This window comes from Pipistrellus kuhlii, unplaced genomic scaffold (assembly GCF_014108245.1).
Source record: "Pipistrellus kuhlii isolate mPipKuh1 unplaced genomic scaffold, mPipKuh1.p scaffold_m20_p_1, whole genome shotgun sequence".
NCBI lineage: Eukaryota > Metazoa > Chordata > Mammalia > Chiroptera > Vespertilionidae > Pipistrellus > Pipistrellus kuhlii.
The window spans coordinates 176,238,647-176,258,905 of NW_023425404.1; the positions used below are offsets into that span (position 1 = coordinate 176,238,647).

The 20,259-nt window shown below is 47.3% G+C and overlaps 1 protein-coding gene across 14 annotated transcripts in view; it reads left to right on the forward strand.

The window, feature by feature from the left end:
* APBB2 (amyloid beta precursor protein binding family B member 2) overlaps window positions 1-20,259 on the forward strand; it is a 324,770-nt gene that overhangs the window by 256,162 nt on the left and 48,349 nt on the right. For all 14 annotated transcript variants that reach the window (XM_036417779.2, XM_036417852.2, XM_036417754.2 and 11 more), the window contains 2 exons: window positions 6,596-6,742; window positions 7,625-7,752. In XM_036417779.2, coding sequence (XP_036273672.1) covers window positions 6,596-6,742; window positions 7,625-7,752 — 275 coding nt within the window. The remainder of the gene's footprint in view (window positions 1-6,595; window positions 6,743-7,624; window positions 7,753-20,259) is intronic.

Consider the following 20,259-nt stretch of genomic DNA (forward strand, 5'->3'; position numbering starts at 1 on the left):
ATATATATATATATATATATATATATATATATATATATATTATTTTTTTTATTTTATTTTTTAAAGAAAATAGCAAATGTAGCTCATACTTTGTAGGGTTGAGAAATATGTACTATGTGTTATGAAGCATGTAGTATTTGGAAAATGGTCCGTGATTGTCAGTGCCATCCTTCATACTTTTCCCAGCAGGTGTAGGCTCTTAATTTAGTATAGGAAATAGCATAGAATATGTAAAATTCTCGGTAAACGGTCACTGCTAGTAGGATGGTGACGATCACGTGAACATGTGCAGTGTGATATGCCTAGAAAGTTTGGGTTTAAGTATGCATATACACATAATGTGTGATGGGACCTTTGAAACATTGAGCTAAGTCTCTTGTTTGAACCCTCCTCCACTCAGCTCTTCCATTGATGAAAATCGGCCTCAGAAAAGCAGCCTGTCTCCTGGGAAGGACATGACTAATACAGTTACCTGTGTCCGCACTAAATCACACCCATAGGCCTGTCTCTGTCACACTGGCCATGAATCTCCAAGGGTCCTGGCCGTTGGGATGCAGAAGTGGGCTTCTCTGCTTGCATCTTTGCTCAGCAGCCTGCAGTGGGCTGGTCACTAGAGACAAGAGTGGATTTTCTCTCAAGAACAAATCCTCCTGTTAGCCAACCCAAGCATCCAGTTAGACGTGTGTTTCTCTCTAGAAATGAATAGATGGACATTCTGGTTTTTATTTTTAAACTTACATTGTTAATAATGTGGCAACAGTTCACCCTACTCAGCATGGTAGGGAAGAGTGACAGTGGGCCAGGCATTGGAGAGGGTTTGCCATTGCTGGGAGCACTGGCCATCCTTGAACAGCACAAAGCCTTTGGTGTGAGAGGAGGAACAGCACTCCAGCTGAGGAGCCCCGGGAACCCAGCCCCACTCTGGCTGGCCCTCGGCCCCGCCCTCAGGTTGTCCCTGAGCCCAACAACACTAGGCCATCACAGAACGCATTGTGAACAGCAGGCCTCAGTTGATTGCAGCTGTATTTCCCCTGTCTCCATGGAGATTCCTTAACTTCAGTGATCTGTTACCAGGTTTTAGGGGTTGGGGGGAAAAGGAAGGGAGGAAAGAAGGAAGTGTGGTGGCGCCCCCTGGTGCACAGTGTGCAAATGGCCGACTCTCAAGCCCCCCCTCACCCACTGAATCAGAAACCTTGGGGACAGGCCCAGTTTTCTGCATTTTAACAAAGCCCTCTAGGTTGCGTGCTCACACACACAATGATCTACTGTACCTCCCCTCCACTCCATGTGCTAGCATGGCTAAAATCTGTTAAACTAGAAAAATCTTCAAAACCCACACATAAAAAAGTGTTAAATGTATCAATAATTAATAATAATAATAATAATAATGAACATTATTGAATTCTTACTATATGCCAGGCAGTATAATTAAGCACTGTACCAGCATTTTATCTCATTTATCCTCACAGTGGTACTGGAAAGCATAGGTACTATTTTTAGTCCCATTTTACAGATGAAGAAACTGAGACTTAGAAACCTGAAGTGACTTGCCCAGAGTCATTGGGTGGTAAAGAGCAAGGTTATGACTGAATCCAGGTTCATCGGATGTCACAGTGCATGCTCTAAACCACATGTGTCAAACACAAGGCCCGCGGGCCAAATCCGTCCCGCCAGGCCTTGCAATGTGGCCCGCACCGCACTGTCATCACTGCACTCCGTTGCGTTTCCATCACAATGACAGTTTATGACTGTTCAGTAAACCATTCGGCCCGCGATTTAGGCTGGATTTTAGATTTTGGCCCCTTCTCTGATTGAGTTCGACACCCCTACAACCCATGGTTGGCAAACTGGTCCTTGCGAGCCACATGCGGCTCTTTGGCCCCTTGAGTGGGGCTCTTCCACAAAATACCACGGCCTGGGCGAGTCTGTTTTGAAGAAGTGGCATTAGAGGAAGTTTAAGTTTTAAAAATTTGTCTCTCCAAAGAAATTTCAATCGTTGTACTATTGATATTTGGCTCTGTTGACTAAGGAGTTTGCTGACCACTTCTCTAAATCATTACTCATTTTTGCTCTTTTTTTTTAAAGCTATTGAAGAACAAGTATCAATCAAAGTGCAACTATTGAGCTTTATTCAAAAATGGAAAAGGCATTTTATTAAATATTTTTATAATTTTTACTAAATATTTTTAACTCTTCCCATACTCTGAAATAAGTCTTCCCAGAGCTGATTAGTATGGAAACCATTAAACACACACACACACACACACACACACACACACACACACACACGCCCCTGCCCAAAGGAAAAGTGATGGTGGTTATAAACCTTCCAGGCCACACGGGGGCAGCACCAAACAGCATGGGTTGCTCTTTGCTGTGCCATCCTTGGGAGGAAGCTGAGTGCACTCCCTGGTGGGGCTCAGTTATTCCCCATTCACCCAGTTTTCTTCTGCTCTGGTGGTGACACTTTTCAAATCAGGAACTAAACTGCAAGAGAAGAATTGCACAAGGAAAATTAAATAAAAGCTTCATAATAATATATTTAGGACTCTTGTTTTCTCTTTATCAGCATGAAAAAACAATATACTTAATGTCAGTGGTTGGATTAGCTAGAAATTTGCATTTCTTAGGCAAGAAAAATACCCTTGATTTTTTTTAGTGAGCTGGTTTAGTTTGAAATCCAGGTGTTCTTGGACTCAAGGGACAAAAAGCAGCCAGTATTTTTGTTTTTTACCTTCCTTATCCTATATAATAAAGAGGTGATATGCAAATTGACCCTCATGCCGTCACAAAGATGGCTGTGCCCACAATGGAGGCGGGGTTCCCGAAGGAGCCATAACGAGCAATCAGCAGGGACCTGAAGCTACGTGGTGCTGGGCTGGGGTGGGGGACCTCAGGCTGAGCCCTCCGCCCTGGCACCGGGGCTGGGGGCCTCAGGCCCTGCCTCCCACCTGGTAGGGCTTGACGGGGAATGGGGGGAGAGCACAGGCCATGCCCTTCGCCCCAGGCCAGGGGACCTGAAATTGCGCCCCCTGCCCAGCAGGGATTGACGGGGGTGGGACAGGCCAGGTCTGGGTCTCGCGGGATTTCAAAGCCTGTGCAGGTGGGTGGGGAGCTCATGGCGAGCCCCAAGCTCTGACAGGAGGAAGATTTTCATATACATTTTGCTAATTTTCTTTCATCTCTGACACTTCTATTTTAGAAAAAGGGCAAATGGCAATATTAAATTATTTCCTCTAATTAATCCCCTTTTAATGTGCACATATCTTATGCACCAGGCCACTAGTTGTTAATAAATTCTTTTGGGTACTCATAGTCTGTAGAATTTTGTAGTAGGCAATTAGAGAAAGCGAAAAATTATGTTCCTGGCTTCTAGTTTTAAGGAAATTCCACATTAATACTGTTTTTTTGGCGCCCAAACCCAGGATCACCAAGATACTCTACTCATAGCAGCTTCTGTTGATTTTGAGCTCCGTTTCCAGTTGGGCACATCTCGGTGTCCTGTCCAACCCCATTTCCATGCCAGAGGCTGAGTGGGCTGGAGTTTTTACTAGAGTGGCAGTAATAATTTATTATTCAAACTGGGAGTGGGCTGGAGTTTTTACTAGAGTGACAGTAATAATTTATTATTCAAACTGGGAGTGGGCTGGAGTTTTTACTAGAGTGACAGTAATAATTTATTATTCAAACTGGGAGTGGGCTGGAGTTTTTACTAGAGTGACAGTAATAATTTATTATTCAAACTGGGAGTGGGCTGGAGTTTTTACTAGAGTGGCAGTAATAATTTATTATTCAAACTGGGAGTGGGCTGGAGTTTTTACTAGAGTGACAGTAATAATTTATTATTCAAACTGGGAGTGGGCTGGAGTTTTTACTAGAGTGACAGTAATAATTTATTATTCAAACTGGGAGCTGCTCTTAATGATTTTGCCACAACAACAGACATGAGCCAGAGCCATCCTGGGGACAAATGAAGTGTGTGGTCCCCCTCAGTGCAAGTGTTTCGTCTCCCCGTTGATGACCCTAGTTTAGATTTATGTGGCACCGTATTCATTTGCTCTTTCACTCAGCACATGTTCATTGAGTATTTTCTACATGCTGGTTCTCTTGATATATTACCTTGTTTTCTCCTAGTGAGAACCCTGAGAGGGAACAATTGTTATTCCTATTTTTAGAAACGGGGGGGGGGGGGGGGGGGGGGGGGAGACACTTTGCATATTACTTTCCCACAATCACAGTACCAGTACATTGAAGAGCTAAGATCTGAATCCAGACAATCCCTACTCTAGAGCCACGCGCTCAAAACCGCATTGAGCCCTGGCTGGTTTGGCTCAGTGGATAGAGCGTCGGCCTGCGGACTGAAGGGCCCCAGGTTCGATTCCAGTCAAGCGCACATGCCTGGATTGCGGGCTGGATCCCCAATAGGGGGCATGCGTGCAGGAGGCAGCCCATCAATGATTCTCTATTGTCATTGGTGTTTCTATTGCTCTCTCCTCTCTTCCTCTCCTCCTCTCCCTGGAATTAATAAGACATACTTTTTTAAAAACAACAAAAAACTGTAATGACATCGAGCAGTCGCAGTGCGGTGGGCACACACCCGCAGAGGGAATGTGAGGGCATCCCCAGACCTCTCCCCAGGACTCAGGAACAGGGCACAGCCTGACGCCTGACTGGAGGCCTGTCTGCTCCTCTCTCTGAATCGGGACACAGGGCCCTGCGAGCTTTTGCAGTCATCCCAAGAACAACCTTCTCCTTTTGGTGAATTTGTAAACGGCCCCTAGGCACCGTCAGCCTATGGCAGGGTTCTGCTCCAAGCGGTCACACAGGCACCTCAGTGCTCCTGCAGGATGGGAGGACCCTCAGGCACTGGGCTTAAGTGGGATGCCTTCTGTAATTGTGTGTGTGTGTGTGTGTGTGTTTTCCCTGAGATGCTGTGATTAACAACTCCGGAAGGAGGCTGGGCCGGGAGGCTGAGACAGGGAAGGCTGAACTGGGCTGAAGGGGTCTCTTTGGGACAATTGGCTGCATTTCCTCATTTCATTGTGACATTCACTTTGGGAAACGTTACAAGATGCCCCCTCCCTGTCCCAGGAGGGTGGTCTCTTCCATTGATGCAAGCTGGGGGGAGACCCAGCCCTCCAAGGGGGATTAGGGCCCGGGCTGCAGGGTCAGGTGAGGGACCCAGTCCAGCCCCCCAGCCCTCCCTGGTGATGATCAGCAAAGCAGATGCTGCAGCCGCACGGGTCCCGGGGACTCTCCTTTGTACATCTTCGGATTTGTTACGTGTTGCGGTATGCACACAATGCTTTTTGTATTACTTTAATTGACCCTCTGAACTTTTAAAAGACAAAGAGCGTTATCACAAAGCATCTCCACGTGATCAAAGAATAAATGAGCTTGCGCTTTAAGGAGTCTCACGAGCCGGCCATTCTGCGGGCTTCGCGGGATGTGAAGCTCCTAACGAGCGGCGGGAGCTGAGCCAGGCCGTCCTGGGAGCACCGTTCCCCCCACTTCCGGGCATTGGAGGGTACATTCTGCCTCCTTGTTATTAGAGCGCTTAACGCTCATACTTGGTTCACTCTCTCTCCCGTCGCCTTTTCCTGGGTGCTCACAACCAGCAGAGCCCGTGGGGGTTGCACTTCTTACGATTAAGAACGCCGCCTTCTAGTAGATGAATGAGCCTAGACGTTTCCATGTCCGTTGGCCCTGTAATTCCACGTCTAGTTATCTATTCTAAGAAAAAAAATCTGAGCACGCACACAGAAAGTTAGGCAAGAAGATAGTTATCACTACACTTTCTATTTTTCTTTTTTCTTTTTTTTTTAATATATTTTATTGATTTTTTACAGAGAGGAAGAAAGAGGGATAGAGAGCTAGACACATCGATGAGAAAGGAGCATCGACCAGCTGTCTCCTGCACACCCCCTACTGGGGATGTGCCCACAACCACAGTACATGCCCTTGACCGGAATCGAACCTGGGACCTTTCAGACACTCTATCCTAGGGGTGTCGAACTCAATCAGAGAAGGGGCCAAAATCTAAAATTTAGCCTAAATCGCGGGCCGAATGGTTTACTAAACAGTCATAAACTGTCATTGTGATGGAAACGCAGCGGAGTGCAGTGATGACAGCGCAGTGCGGGCCACATTGCAAGGCCTGGCGGGAGGGATTTGGCCCGCGGGCCTTGTGTTTGACACATGTGCCTATCCACTGAGCCAAACCAGTTTCGGCTATCACTACACTTTCTAATAGCAAAAAAAAAAAAAAAAAAATCCGCAGTGTAATTTTCCAACAATAGGGATGGGGAGAAGGGATCCTAATATATGGCGCCGAGAAGTTTGACTTTGGGTGGTGGGCACATGGTACAGTCTACAGCTCTGGTAGCATAGAAACCCACTCCTGAACCTGTATGTTCATGTTGCCCAATGTCACACCATTATATCAAATTTTTTAAAAAATAGGGATGAGATATTGAACATGATGTAGCAGCTAAAGGCTCATAGGCATACCTTGCAGAGGCTTTTATGGTAGATGGACGGAGAGTGACCTGTGACCTGTGAGGAATTTCACATTCCTGCCTCTATTGTCTTCCAGTGTTTTGCTGTGCGCTCCCTGGGATGGGTGGAAATGGCAGAGGAGGACCTGGCCCCCGGGAAAAGCAGCGTTGCCGTCAACAACTGCATCAGGCAGCTCTCCTACTGCAAAAACGACATCCGGGACACGGTCGGCATTTGGGGAGAGGTGAGTGATGCGAGGCGACGGTGAATGGCAGGACCGGTTCCCTCTGCTGTGCTTCGTGGAAGCGGAGCCCTGGGGGACGTGGTCCTGAGGGGCGATGGGGGTGTAGCAGGTGCAGTTCCCCACAGGGACAGGTGGTGGAGGCAGGAGTCCCACCTTTTCCCTGGAGATTCAGAAATGTAAATAATGAAAAATGAGAGCCGGCGAGAAACAGGCCCGGGACACTTCCCAGAGGACTTGGACAGGGAGAGACATGGGGATGGGAGGCAATGTGGAAGACTTACAAACTCTTTACTCAGGAGAGGGTGTCTCTCCCTTTAGGAGAACAAGTTCGAGACCACGGGGTGGCTTCTTTCGCTCGTTGAAAGGACACCCAAGGCCAGTGGCCGGCAAACTCATGAGTCAACAGAGCCAAATATCAACAGGACAATGATTGGAATTTCTTTGGACAGCCACATTTCTTTTTTTTTTTCCTTTTTAAATATATTTTATTGGTTTTTTACAGAGAGGAAGGGAGAGAGATAGCTAGAAATGTCGAGAGAGAAACATCGACCAGCTGCCTCCTGCACACCCCCCACTGGGGATGTGCCTGCAACCAATGTACATGCCCCTGACGGGAATTGAACCCGGGACTTTTCAGTCCGCAGACGGACGCTCTACCACTGAGCCAAACCGGTTTCGGCAACAGCCACATTTCTTACTTAAACTTCTTCTAACTCTACTTCCTTAAAGTAGGCTCACCCAGGCCGTGGTATTTTGTGGAAGATCCGCACTCGAGTGGCCAAAGAGCAGCTGTTTGCCCACCACGGCCCCCGGCGGCCGCAGACACGGCAGGGGCGGGCGTGGGCGCTGGGGAGGAGGCTAACGTGCTCTCTCTGGCTCCAGGGCAAGGACATGTACCTGATCCTGGAGAACGACACGCTCAGCCTGGTGGACCCCATGGACCGCACGGTGCTGCACTCGCAGCCCATCGTGAGCATCCGCGTGTGGGGCGTGGGCCGCGACAACGGCCGGTGAGTGTCCGGGCCGGCCGCCGTCCCCTCCCCGGGGCCCCGGGGGGCTCCACGCCTGCTGCTGCTCTTCACTGGCCGTGCAGTGACGGCAGACTTCCTTCAGGAATGTAAACCATGACCGCTGGTTTCTGTCCCTGCCACGGAAGCCCTCCACGCCGCTTCCCTCCTGGGTTCAGTGCCTCAGACCTATGGTCCGTTCTGGATGCTGCCTTGGATGTCTGCGTGTTTATCCTCCTGCTCCTCATCCTCATCCAGCAACGTTCCCAATGAACCAGGACCCCTGAATCCTCCCTTCCTTTCCCCCCTGCTCTGCATTCTGTTTTAATCCTCCACTTCGCTCGGTTGGGTCTGGGCTGTTCATTCCCCACGCCTCCCCCTGGTACCTTCTCTGTAGAGGGCTTGTGTGGGGGAGCAGCCTGCGTGGGGGGTGTAGCTTGCGTGGGGGAGCAGCTTGCGTGAGGGAGTAGCTGCACAGCCTCAGTTACCACCTTCAGATCCCTGAGTCACGATCACCAGGAACTCCTGGGGCTTGGGGTAGCTGAACCTTTTTAGCACTTGAAACATCTGGTCATATCAAATCTCCATTCAGTGCATCTTTTTCTGAAATTCTGAAAATGTGTGGTCGACAGAGGTGCTTCTTACTCAGGAGTGTGGTGAATTTCTTGTCCTCCAGGCTGACTGGAAGTTCTGATTTTCATTTTCATATTTAATCTAAAAAGTGGCCGTTATCACAGACGTCGTGTGGATGCCACCGTTCAGCACCTGGGCTACCTCAGAGGCACTGAACGCTTGAATCACAACTGACCCCTGAGCGACGCCGGCTTGAACTGCTGGGGCTCACATGTTGGACCCAAGTAGTTCAGACCCATGTCATTCAAGGGGCGGCTGTATTCTCTAGCTGCAGCTGGAAATTGGAGGGTGTGGGTGCCGACTGAACTTAGATGTGGCTTTTCCACTGCTCGGATGGTTGGTGCCCCTAACCCCTGCGTTTATTCCGGGGTCAACTGTTTATTTAGTCTTTGGCAGCTCTCAGGGTCCCTGAGGCCCTCGTAGCTTTTTGGGATGCGCTTTAGGGTGGTTAGTTACTGTGTTGTGGAAACTAGGTAAGGACACTGTCAACGCGGGTAAAAATCGCAGACAGCAGCGAGGCGGCTCTCCTGGTTAATCGGAGCGGGTAATCCTCTCTAGAACTCTATCTCGGGCTGCCCCGCCTCGGTTCAGTTGCAAGTTCTACGCCAGAAGAGAAAATGGTTAGGCATCCGTCGATAAAAGTACAAGCATTCTTGCTGAAACCAGACTCAAGAAATGGTCTGCACAAGAAAGGGGAGGTGTCCTCTGACTGCTGGTGGGATAATCCTTCCGGGAGCATGGCTGTGCCTGAGCTCCCGTTAATGGAGTGCTGAAGGGTGGCCGCTGGGCCAGGTGCTTTGAGGGGAACGAGTGGGTAGATGCTAAGTGAAAACACCTGCCATCCACTCGCTCGCCAGAGCTGTGGCACGGGAGTGGATGCCCGACACGAACTGATTAGTTTTACAGGGGAAATACCTGATAATGTTTGCTCGGCATTAAAAGCGTTTAGCCTTGATGGGAGGGTGGAAGATACTTGATCCTTCCCTGGCTCCTGTCCTCCAAGCTTGTTGGTTAAGGCGGGAGCCAAGGTGAAGATCATTGTAAACACACACAACGAGGTGGGTTGTGTTTTCTTAAGGGCACGTCTGGAGCGGGTTTCGCTGATGAGGTTTTCAGTCCCGTCCGACTCTAAAGTGAAGCCAAGCGCTCCAGGTTCAGGAAGAAAAAAAAAAACACAAACATTCAAACTCCAGTTGACTGAATTATTTAAGCTCTGAGCCTCAGTTCCTATCTTCTGTGAAATTCGGATCATAATGAGGACCACACAGCATGGCATGCGTGCCTGTGTGTGTGTACAGTAGCTGGCACCGTGATGGGGATGCGGCAATGCTTAGTGGGTGTTCGCTCTGGATTTGTCAAAGCCCTAGCGCAGGCGTCTTCAAACTACGGCCCGCGGGCCACATGCGGCCCGCAGAGGAGTCTGATCCGGCCCGCCAGGTTTTTTGGGCAGTGAGCGCAGCCGAGGTGTTACAGTAGGAATTAGTAGTTCATATAGTCCAGCCCTCCAGCTCTCTGAGGGACCGTGATCTGGCCCCCACTTTAAAAAGTTTGAGGACCCCTGCGCGGATGCAGCTAATTACGTACCTGGCGTCCTTTCAGAGACAGAGAGGAGCCTGGCCTCAGGGAGGTTTCAAGAGCAGCTTATCATGTGATGCAGAGGAGAGAGGCCAGACATCCTAAGAAGCAGGAAGAGCCCTCTGCCCCCAGGGGTGTCAGTGTAAGTTAGGTCACATTGCCTTGGGTATGTCTTTGAGAGGTGGGCTGGGTTACCCATGTTTTTTAAACTGCTTATTGCTCAATGTTAGTAAATAAGTGTTATTTAGAAACTAGAGGCCCGGTGCATGAAAATTCATGTACTGGAGGGGGGTCCTTCAGGCCGGCCTGCCCCCTCTCACAGTCTTGGAGCCCTCAAGGGCATCCAGGGAAGGTGATGCCTCATCACACCTCTGCTGCTGCCACTGCCGGCAGTGCAAGCCTTGGCTGGCCCTGGTTACCTGAGCCTCAGGCGGCCCTGGGCAGCTGGGTAGCCACCATCTGAGGCTTGCCTGTGCCTTCGGCCGGCCCTAGGCAGCTGTGGAGCTGAGAGGACTGGGCACTGCCATCTTGTAGCTGTGGGTGCTGCCATCTTTGAGGGTGTGGCAGTCAATTAGCGTATTCCCTTCTTATTGGCTGTTGTCACCGCCATCTTTGCGATGGTCTGAGGGTCTATTAGCACATTCCCCCTTTATTAGATAGGATTGTTGGTGAGTTTTTTTTTGTTTGATTTTTTTTCTCACCATTTATCCCCTGTGCCCTCTTCCACCTCCACCCACCCCACCCCCTACAACTACCATACTATTGTTCATGTCCATGAGTTCTCTCCCCTCTCTCTCTCTCTCTCTCTCTCTCTCTCTCTCTCTCTCTCTCTTTCTCTCTCTCCTTGCTCAATTCCTCCAACTTCTGTAATTTAGAAACTCGCTCAGGGTTCCCTGTCGGTTTTCAGGATCTGAACAAGCTCATGTGCTGGTTGGGGCCTCGGGCCAGATCGCAGCAAATAAAAATGTATGTTTGCCAGTGAAAGGTTCTGTTTCCCCCATTGGTCCCCGGAGTTTTCATTCCCTAGAAGAAGGGGCCTTTGCATTCCTGCCTTTTTTTTTTTTTTAACTTTCTTTTGCTTTTGCTTTTTTTTTTTTTACAGCCATTTATAAGAGCAAATTCAATTCGCAATGCCGCAAAGGGAAGGGGTTGGCGCTTTGCATGAATAAAACATAAAAGTGTTTCATTTTGCTTGTGGAAACAAGCCTATTTCTCATTCTCTTTTGTGGCTTTCCTTGCCGAGAGGCTGGAATCTCCTAGGGGACTTCTTGACGCGGTTAACGTGGAGAAGGAGTGTGTATACACTCGAGGCTGGAAGGGCACGAGTCCCCCTGAAGTTCAGAGTGCTTTACTCAGGCGTGCAATTTCCGAATGTATCCGTCACTTTGGGTTTAGCATGTTCTTTGGGCCTGCGCTGATAAAGGTCGCCGTCCTTCAGCAGCCGCGGCGGCTGTCACAGCACCGTGCACAGTGCTTTCTGAAAGGGCTCTCTCCCACAGTGCGTGTCCACCCGGTGACATGGCTCCTGGTCACAGTCTGAGGAACTAAAACTCTCCTCCCAGGAGGCGTTGCGTACACTTCTGTTTTGTTTTGTTTTTATGAATAATGTTTAATAAAGTTTTGCCATGTCATAGAGCATCCATAAACTTCCAAATGAGTTTACCTTTCATTGTTTTACCTGGTTAGGATCTCGGGGAACGTTTACCTAAAGACTATAGTGCCGCCGAGTGGATAGAGTGTCAGCCTGCAGACTAAAAGGTCCCAGGTTCGATTCTGTTCAAGGGCATGTCCCTTGGTTGCGGGCACATCCCCAGTAGGGAGTGTGCAAGAGGCAGCTGATTGATGATTCTCACTCATTGATGTTTCTAACTCTCTCTCTCTTTCTCTCTTCCTCTCTGTAAAAAAATCAATAAAATATATTTAAAAAAAGAAAGAAAAAGAAAAAAAGAATATAGTGTCGCCGAGCCGAAACGGGTTTGGCTCAGTGGATAGAGTGTCGGCCTGCAGACTGAAAGGTCCCAGGTTCGATTCTGTTCAAGGGCATGTACTTTGGTTGTGGGCATATCCCCAGTGGGAGGTGTGCAGGAGGCAGCTGATCGCTGATTCTCTCTCATCGATGTTTCTAACTCTCTATCCCTCTCTCTTCCTCTCTGTAAAAAAAATATATATATATTTTTTTTTAAATAAAAAAAGAATATAGTGCCAAGCGTGCAGAATATCTTCCCCTACTCTCTGCCTAGGATATTTCCCAGCTGGCTTTTTTCCCCCCCACAAGCCCCTGGTTTAAGTTGTTTAGAGGCTGGGCTCAGCAGGGTGTGACTCCCCTTCGGTGGCCTGTCTGGAGGGGCAGGGCATACCCAGACCCCTGGGACCTCCCTCTGTCCAAAGAGGACGCTCTCCTGTGAATCCCGACAAGACATGAAGGATGGTCTGAAATGACCGGGGGCCTGAGGGGACGCCGGACCCTGTGGCCTGGCCCTGGCCTTACGGATCTGGCTTCCTAACCATGAGAAAAGACACAGGTGTGCGCTGAAAGCAGAGCCGCTTCGGGGAGCAGCCGCGAGCGGAGCTGCCCTTTCTGTTCAGCTGCGCCCACAGCAGGCGGCACCTGGCGCTCCTGCCAGGGAGACGTCCTTGCTAATGGGTAGACGTTGGCAGCGACAGAGGGCAGTTCTGTGTCAGGTGACAGGGATGTAGAGACAGCGGGCTGCTGGGCTTTGGAGTTCATCTGAAAGTTGTGGCTATTTCTGCCTGGCTGTTATTTCTTTTCCTAGGTGTAATGGCGGTGGGAAGGGGGGGTGTCTCTGCATAGAGGATGGGGACTTTGTAAGGACATCCAGTCAGAGGGTGCTCTGAGCCAGACAGTAATGAATGATGGATGGCTTCCAAACCCGCTGATGGAAGTTTAATCCGGGGGACGGGCTGTCCTGCCTCAGGAGAAGGGTCCTCAGGGACACAGCTATCATTCTCTCCCCGGCTGCGGTGTTATCTTGACCTCTGGAGTGGATTTCTTTTTCGTGCAGCCCCGTGAGATGCGGAGGCATCAGGGTGTACTTGACCGTTTTGCTGACTTACAGTGTAGTTCTATTTTATCTCTTTCCAAGTGGCTTCCTTGCCTTCTATTAACCATGCTGGGCTGCTTGCTAATGCCTTCCGCTTAGAATAACCTTTTAGGGAAGGCGTTGTCAGGGATCGTCCAGGTGGTTTCCCTCAGAGGGATGTGCGAAGGCATTTCCAGCAGATCTTTCACAGCAAGACCATCCCTGCTGGTGCCTGTGTGAGGACAGCAGTATCTTCTGATAAGCATGTTTCAGCACCAGCCAGTGAAGTGTGGAGGCCTGAGGTTGTTGGGGGGGAGGGGGGTAGAGGAAGGAAGGAACAAATGGAGGGAGGGAGGGAAGGAGGGAGGGAGGGAGGGAAGGGAGGGAAGGAAGGAAGGAAGGAAGGAAGGAGGGAAGGAAGGAAGGAAGGAAGGAAGGAAGGAAGGAATTATCATGCTGATCCCTGAACAGCTTCCCCTGCACACCTCCCCAGAGTCCCGAGCCAGATGAGGATTGGGGCTTTGTGGATGCAGTTGGGAGAGAACAATCATGCTTGGCTGTGGTGATTCTCAGTGTCGGCTCTGAAGTATAGGTTTCTTGGAATACTTGGAGCATTCCTACAACAGAAGGAAGAAGAATTTTAGTGGGAAAACAAAACAGCTTAGTAATCCACATGTACATGGCTTAGCGTCTTAGAAGAGAAAGTTATCGCTCTTCTAACCCAGAGCCAGGCTTGGTTGTGGCATGTTGCACAAACTCAGTACATAGTTGGGTGTGTGGTGAATTGCTGGAAGCCTCATGTTACTGCAGATGAGTGGGCAGTCACTGCTTTCCATGCACAAGTCATTGCCTTGAACTTTTTGAACTCAAATGCAATCATCTGAGACTTTTGGCTTCACGGTGAGTCTTATAACTGGGAACATAGCTTAGCTCCTGCGATCTGTTTCAACTCACAGAACACTTCTGACACCAAATGTGTGGGTTTCACACACCAAGCAATTCTCCAGTTCTCCGCGGATACCAACTGGATGTCCTACAATTTAATTCGATTCTAACTACCTGTAGTTAGTGAAGATTTCACAGTTCCACAAGATTGTATGCCAATCACAAGTCCAGAACACTGACTGACTGACTAGCTATACATCGAGGATTGCCACAACCCCTTCTCAGGTTGGATAATTTGCTAGAATGGCTCGTAGTCTCAGGGAAACATCATAAAGGCATCCTATATAATAAAAGGATAATATAGCCCTGACCGGATTGGCTCAGTGGATAGAGCATCAGCCTGTGGACTGAAGGGTCCCAGGTTTGATTCCAATCAAGGGCATGTACCTTGGTTGCAAGGACATCCCCAGTGGGGGGTGTGTAGGAGGCAGCTGATCAATGTTTCTCTCTCATCAATGTTTCTAACTCTCTATTCCTCCCCCTCTCCCTTCCTCTCTTTAAAAAAATAGATAAAATATATTATAAATAAATAAATAAAATGATAATATACAAAAATTGTCCCATCGGGTTTTCAACTGACTGGGAGTCTTACCACTTGCTATGATGTGTGCTGACCACCAGTAGGCAGTGTGGAATGAAAGAAGGCCCTGGCTGGCAGCCAGCAGTTGGGGGAGGAAGGCCCCGTCAGCCCTGATCGCTGGCCAGACCTAGGGACCCTTCCCATGTACGAATTTCGTGCACCAGGCCTCTGGTTTATAAATGGGCAGCCAGCTAAAGAAGCAGTAGGTTGTGATCCGGAAGAGTTGCGATCACAGGAGCACCTGTCCGCAAGAAGTTTGGGGTGTTCCGCCATGCTGCACCTGGGGGTGTTCACCAAAGCGAAAGCTCTCCCAACTTTGTGGTTTAGGGCTGTTATGGAAATCTTATTACACAGGCTGATTAATGAATCATTGACTGTTGATGATTAGCTCAATATCAAACCCCTCTCCTCTCCCTGGTGAGACTGAAAAACTAAAGATGTATTTCTTATCATGTTATAACATCATTGTAGCAGTTCGTCACTGGAGAAGATGGATTTGAGAACATCAGGTGGGACTCAAGGAGCCCCATTACGGACAATTATGTGGAGCTTGAGGATCTAGAACTGGTCAGCTGAAGGAATAGTGGAAGAGGAGTCCCACAGTTTGCTTTTAATGATGGGGTTTTGTTTGTGTGTGTGTGTGTGTGTGTGTGTGTGTGTGTGTGTTTTCATGCAGTGACGTTGGGTACGCTTAGTGTCCCAGCCTCTACATCTGCTGTGGGGGTCGCTGCTGGGGTGGCAGTTATGTGGACGAGCTTCCTTTAGAAATGTCACACGTTGTTCCCAATTGTACTGATTTCATGAAAATAGCAATGTTTTCTTGAACTGCTGCCTGGGTCAAACATATAAAATAATTGGGAGGAACTTAAACACATGGGAGATTAGCATTATTCTCTCTTGGACTTTAAAAATCTAAAAACTAGAGGCCTGGTGCACAAAATTTGTGCACGGATGGGGTCCCAAGATTTGGCTGGTGAACAGCGTCAATCAGGTTTCCCGCTTCTCCTTCTCCCCACCCTCCCACCCGTGTCCACTGCTGGCCAATCTCCCAGTCCCTTCCCCCAACTAGCAGGTCCCAATCACCTAGAAAATTATCTCAGATGTTTCACACCAGACACATGCCAAAGGGAAAGAAACATTTGAAAGTACTGGGGACAGGGTTGGAGTAGGTGTGCATAGTTATAGGCTCTGATGAGACTGGGGAGGAAGAAGGACTGAGTACAGGGCTCACAGACTTGTGAGCAATGGAAAGGAGGGAGGGAGGGGAAGAAGCACAAAAAGGTCAACCAGATGTGGCTGCCTTTCTGTACAGATGATGCCTCATGTTTCTTGCTGCTTCTCTAGGCCTCATCATCTACCCTGTCTTGCCCAGTTCGCCTTTTTCAATGAGTGGTTGCAGGTGCATGTTGAAGGGCCCCTATTTCCCTGCACAGAGCACCTGGCCCATTGGAGACCCACCCTCCGGCAGGGCTCATGGCCATGCCCTATGCCCCGAGCTGCCCAGCCCGGGATTTCATGGTAGAGTTGAATCCCTTGTTTCTGGGAAATTGTTCATGGCCCCTGCCTCTTGATTCCTAAGTCCATTCCTGCCATCCCTGCAAAGAGAACTCCGGAGTGCCCATCTGTTGGAAACAAAGCCAGAAAACTTTAAGTCTCCATTTTTGCTCAGTAGAACCAAACACGTCTGTGTGGGCACTGACCCAGGTCTGCACAGGAGGCACACTAAATAGGTAATGACATCCTGGCATATGTCCTGCAGGCATTTTGCAGACATACCAACAGAAGCACCAGTGTCATATTTTTTAAAGTCAATCCTTCTTTGTTTTTTTGTTGTTTTTTTTTTAAACATATATTTTATTTTTTATTTATTTTTTTAATATATTTTATTGATTTTGCACAGAGAGGAAGGGAGAGAGACAGAGAGCTAGAAACATCGATGAGAGAGTCATCAATCAGCCGCCTCTTGCAACCCCCCACTGGGGATATGCCCGCAACCAAGGTACATGCCCTTGACCGGAATTGAACTCGGGACCCTTCAGTCTCCAAGCCGTCGCGCTATCCATTGAACCAAACTGGTCTCGGCTCAATCCTTCTTTGATTAGAAAATCTGTAAAATAGGTGTTCGATTCAAATTGCAAGTATTCAGGTCCCCTGGCTCAGCCCCTACACCTCATCTGTCTTGGGACATGACTAGAGTGGGGATGAGGATTAAGGAGAAGAGAGCACAGTCATTCCTAAATCTCCAAAGAGCTCAGCATTCATTGCAGCTGCCTTTGGAGGAAGCTTCTCTCCTCACTGCTACCACCAGGTCATAGACCATGAGTAAGACCCTACGTGGCTAACCTAGGCCTTGGTCACCTTTGCTCTGAGTGTGGTAGCAGCTACCTGCTGGAATGCCAAAGCATGTCCATTACACTCAAAACTGAGAGTGATGTCTTTAACTCTCCACTCACCTAACCCCATCTTCCTAGTTACTCATCCTCCTGTGTTCTAGACTTGTGCCTTCATTCACTCATTTCTGCATGCATTCACTCACTCACCCAACTCCCGCTAGTCCACCATGGGTAATGGCTCTGTCATCCACTCAGCTGCATCAACATAGGAGTCCTCTTACCCTCCTCACATTCAGGGGGGGCTCAGCCCTAATGATTCAGCCTCTTTAGTACTTAGATCAAAGAATAATTTTTAAAAAGTTAAAAATAGACTCAGATACGCAGTAAGTAATAAACAAAGCTGGAAACAATTCAGATGTCCGTCAGCAGGTGAATGGATAAGCAAACTGTGGTATGTCCATACAGCGGATGTCCACTCAGCAGCAAACAGAAGTCAACTACTGATACTCACAGCACAGCTCATTCGCCAAAGAGTTTTGCTGAGTGGAAGAAACCAAATGGCCTCCCTCAATAAAGGTTCATACTATATGGTTTTATTTATATCAAATTCTAGAAAATGCAAGGTAAACAAATTTATCGATATATTGATGGAAAGTAGATCTGTGGTTAATTGGGGAGGGACATAAGGCGGGGAATATAAAAAGACAAGAGAAATCTTGGGAAGGTACAGATATATTCACTGGTTTGATTGTGGGGGTAGTTTCACAGGTGTATACACATGTCAAAACTTATCAAATTGTATGTTTTAAACATATGCAGTTTATTATATGTCAATTATACCTCAATAAGGCTGTTTTAAAACTGTAATTTTAAACATATACAATGAGTAACATGTCAAAGGTGTGTCTAACTCATGATTGAGGGAACCAGCAGGACACCAGGGGCAGGTAAAGGAATAGGAAAGACAGAATCTTCCAAAACTGATCATCAAGCCACCAGGAAGCACAGGTGCTTTCAAGAATCACCAAGATCCCAAGTAGGATGAAATCAACAGACACACACACACACCTGTACGGATGTATACATATATGTACGTATTTATACACACATCACATTGAAGGGAGTTTTATCTAAGTTGCTGATGATGTATATATTCACCTACATAAAAATAAATTTTGCAAGGGCAGTAATTAGATTTTTTTAAATTGTGTGAACCCTACATTCTTTCTAGTCATCTATTTTTCTGTGTTATTGGCTTTCAAATTTAGTTTGTCATAACCCATAAGAAACATCATTTATGACATGGCCTGATTTCCCCCTTACCCACCCTCCTCTCTTCTCTCTCTGTCTCCTTTACTCACCCACATATAACTAGCAAAAATGTCACACAGTGTTCACCGTCACTGTGTGTCCAGCCCTTTGGTGGTTTTTCGTCTTTGCTGCTCTATCCTATTTAACTGTTTAAGTGCTGCTTATCACCACGAATTGGTCATAGTCTGAATAACACTGATCTTGGTTAACTTTTGCAAAAAAAGTTTTGAGCTGAACACTTTACCAGTTTAATAACTTGTGTATACAGAGGGGGGGGGAAATGATTCCTCAGTCTAAAACCAATGAACTTCCAGAGGGTCAGTTTTTTGCCGTCTGCCAAGCTAGGAAAGGCTGAAGAGCACTGATGTAGGGATTTTCAGTGATAATTATGTGTCAAGTTATTGTATTTTAATAAAGCTAAACTTTTAGACTTTTCATTTGCTTAGCACTTCACCCCCCATGCCATCACTGAAAAGGGCTGTTTGATTATGAGCATAGCTTTCATTGCAGTCAGTGAATATTATCTTTCTTAAGTAATTTGGTTTAAGAGTGATAATTGCATAGTTTATCATGTTTCCCTTTTTGCCTGGAAGTTTCAAGTTAAATTAAATCCCTAATTGTAGTGATAATATAATAGTAGATTGAACCATAAGACTGCTATTGGTTGAATGAGGTTTAAATTAATATTTAGCCTAATTGATTTACAGAATTACTTACTTCTTCCTTCTAGTTGGCTTTAAATTTTACTTTTCTAATTGAAGAGCCTGATAGAATGTGTGTCTTTTATTGCACATCACTTAATTCTTTTGCGAGGCAAACGGGATATAAATTTTAATAAACAAACAGAATCCAGTTATAATGCCCCATTAACCAACGGGGTGTTTAAAACAGATTCTTTTCCCCCAACTTGCCTATTATTCAGTAATTGGGAAATGCTATGCATTCTGCAATAGGAGTATTTTGCGGGTGGGTTGTTTTTTATTTGTTTGTTTACTATAAAAGTCCTGAGTGGTTCAGAGAACAACAACATTAAAAATATATCTCGTCCTAGCCGGTCTGGGTCAGTGGATAGAGCAGATTGAAGGATCCCAGGTTCAATTCTGACCGTGGGCACATGCCCAGGTTGTGGGCTCAGTACCCAGTAGATGGCATGCAGGAGGCAGCCAATCAATATTCTCTCTCATCATTGATGTTTCTATCTCTCCCTTTCCCTTCCTTTCTGAAATCAATAAAAATATATTTAAATACACACACACACACACACACAATCAATTCGTATTTATTGACCAATTCAAATGACGTCTGTGGCCTTGTAAATGAATTAGAGAATAATAATGTCACAGACTGCCTCAGCCTTAAAGCTATTGCTGCCAAAGTACTGTTCCCCACCACCAGGGGTCCCATTACCAAGATAAGCAGCTATTACCAAAAACATTAACATCTAATGAATGGTGTAGACTTTCTTAATATATTTCCCCTACAAATTCGATGGCCTAGAGCCGTGGTCGGCAAACTGCGGCTCGCTAGCCACAGGTAGCTCTTTGGCCCCTTGAGTGTGGCTCTTTCACAAAATACCACGGCCTGGGCAAGTCTATTTTGAAGACTTGGCATTAGAAGAAGTTTAAGTCTAAAAAATGTGGCTCTGAAAAGAAATTTCAATCGTTGTACTGTTGATATTTGGCTCTGCTGACTAATGAGTTTGCCGACCACTGGCCTAGAGTAATTGCCTGTGCCCCTTTCTTGCCCAAAGGAAATGTTTTGTTTTGTTTTGTTTTTTTTTAATATATTTTATTGATTTTTTATAGAGAGGAAGGGAGAAGGCTATTTCTATCCTTCTCCCTTTCTCTCTGTAAACATCGATGAGAAAGAAACATCAATCAGCTGCCTCCTGCACACTCCCCACTGGGGATGTGCCCACAACCAAGGTACATGCCCTTGGCAGGAACAGAACCTGGGACCCTTCCGTCCTCGGGCCGACACTGAGCCAAACCGGTGAGGGCCCAAAAGAAATGTTTTGATGTATCCCTGTATACCTTCGAGCTAAAAGTTGCTTTGTCTTTTCTGTTGACATAAGAGAAGCTATGGAGGATAT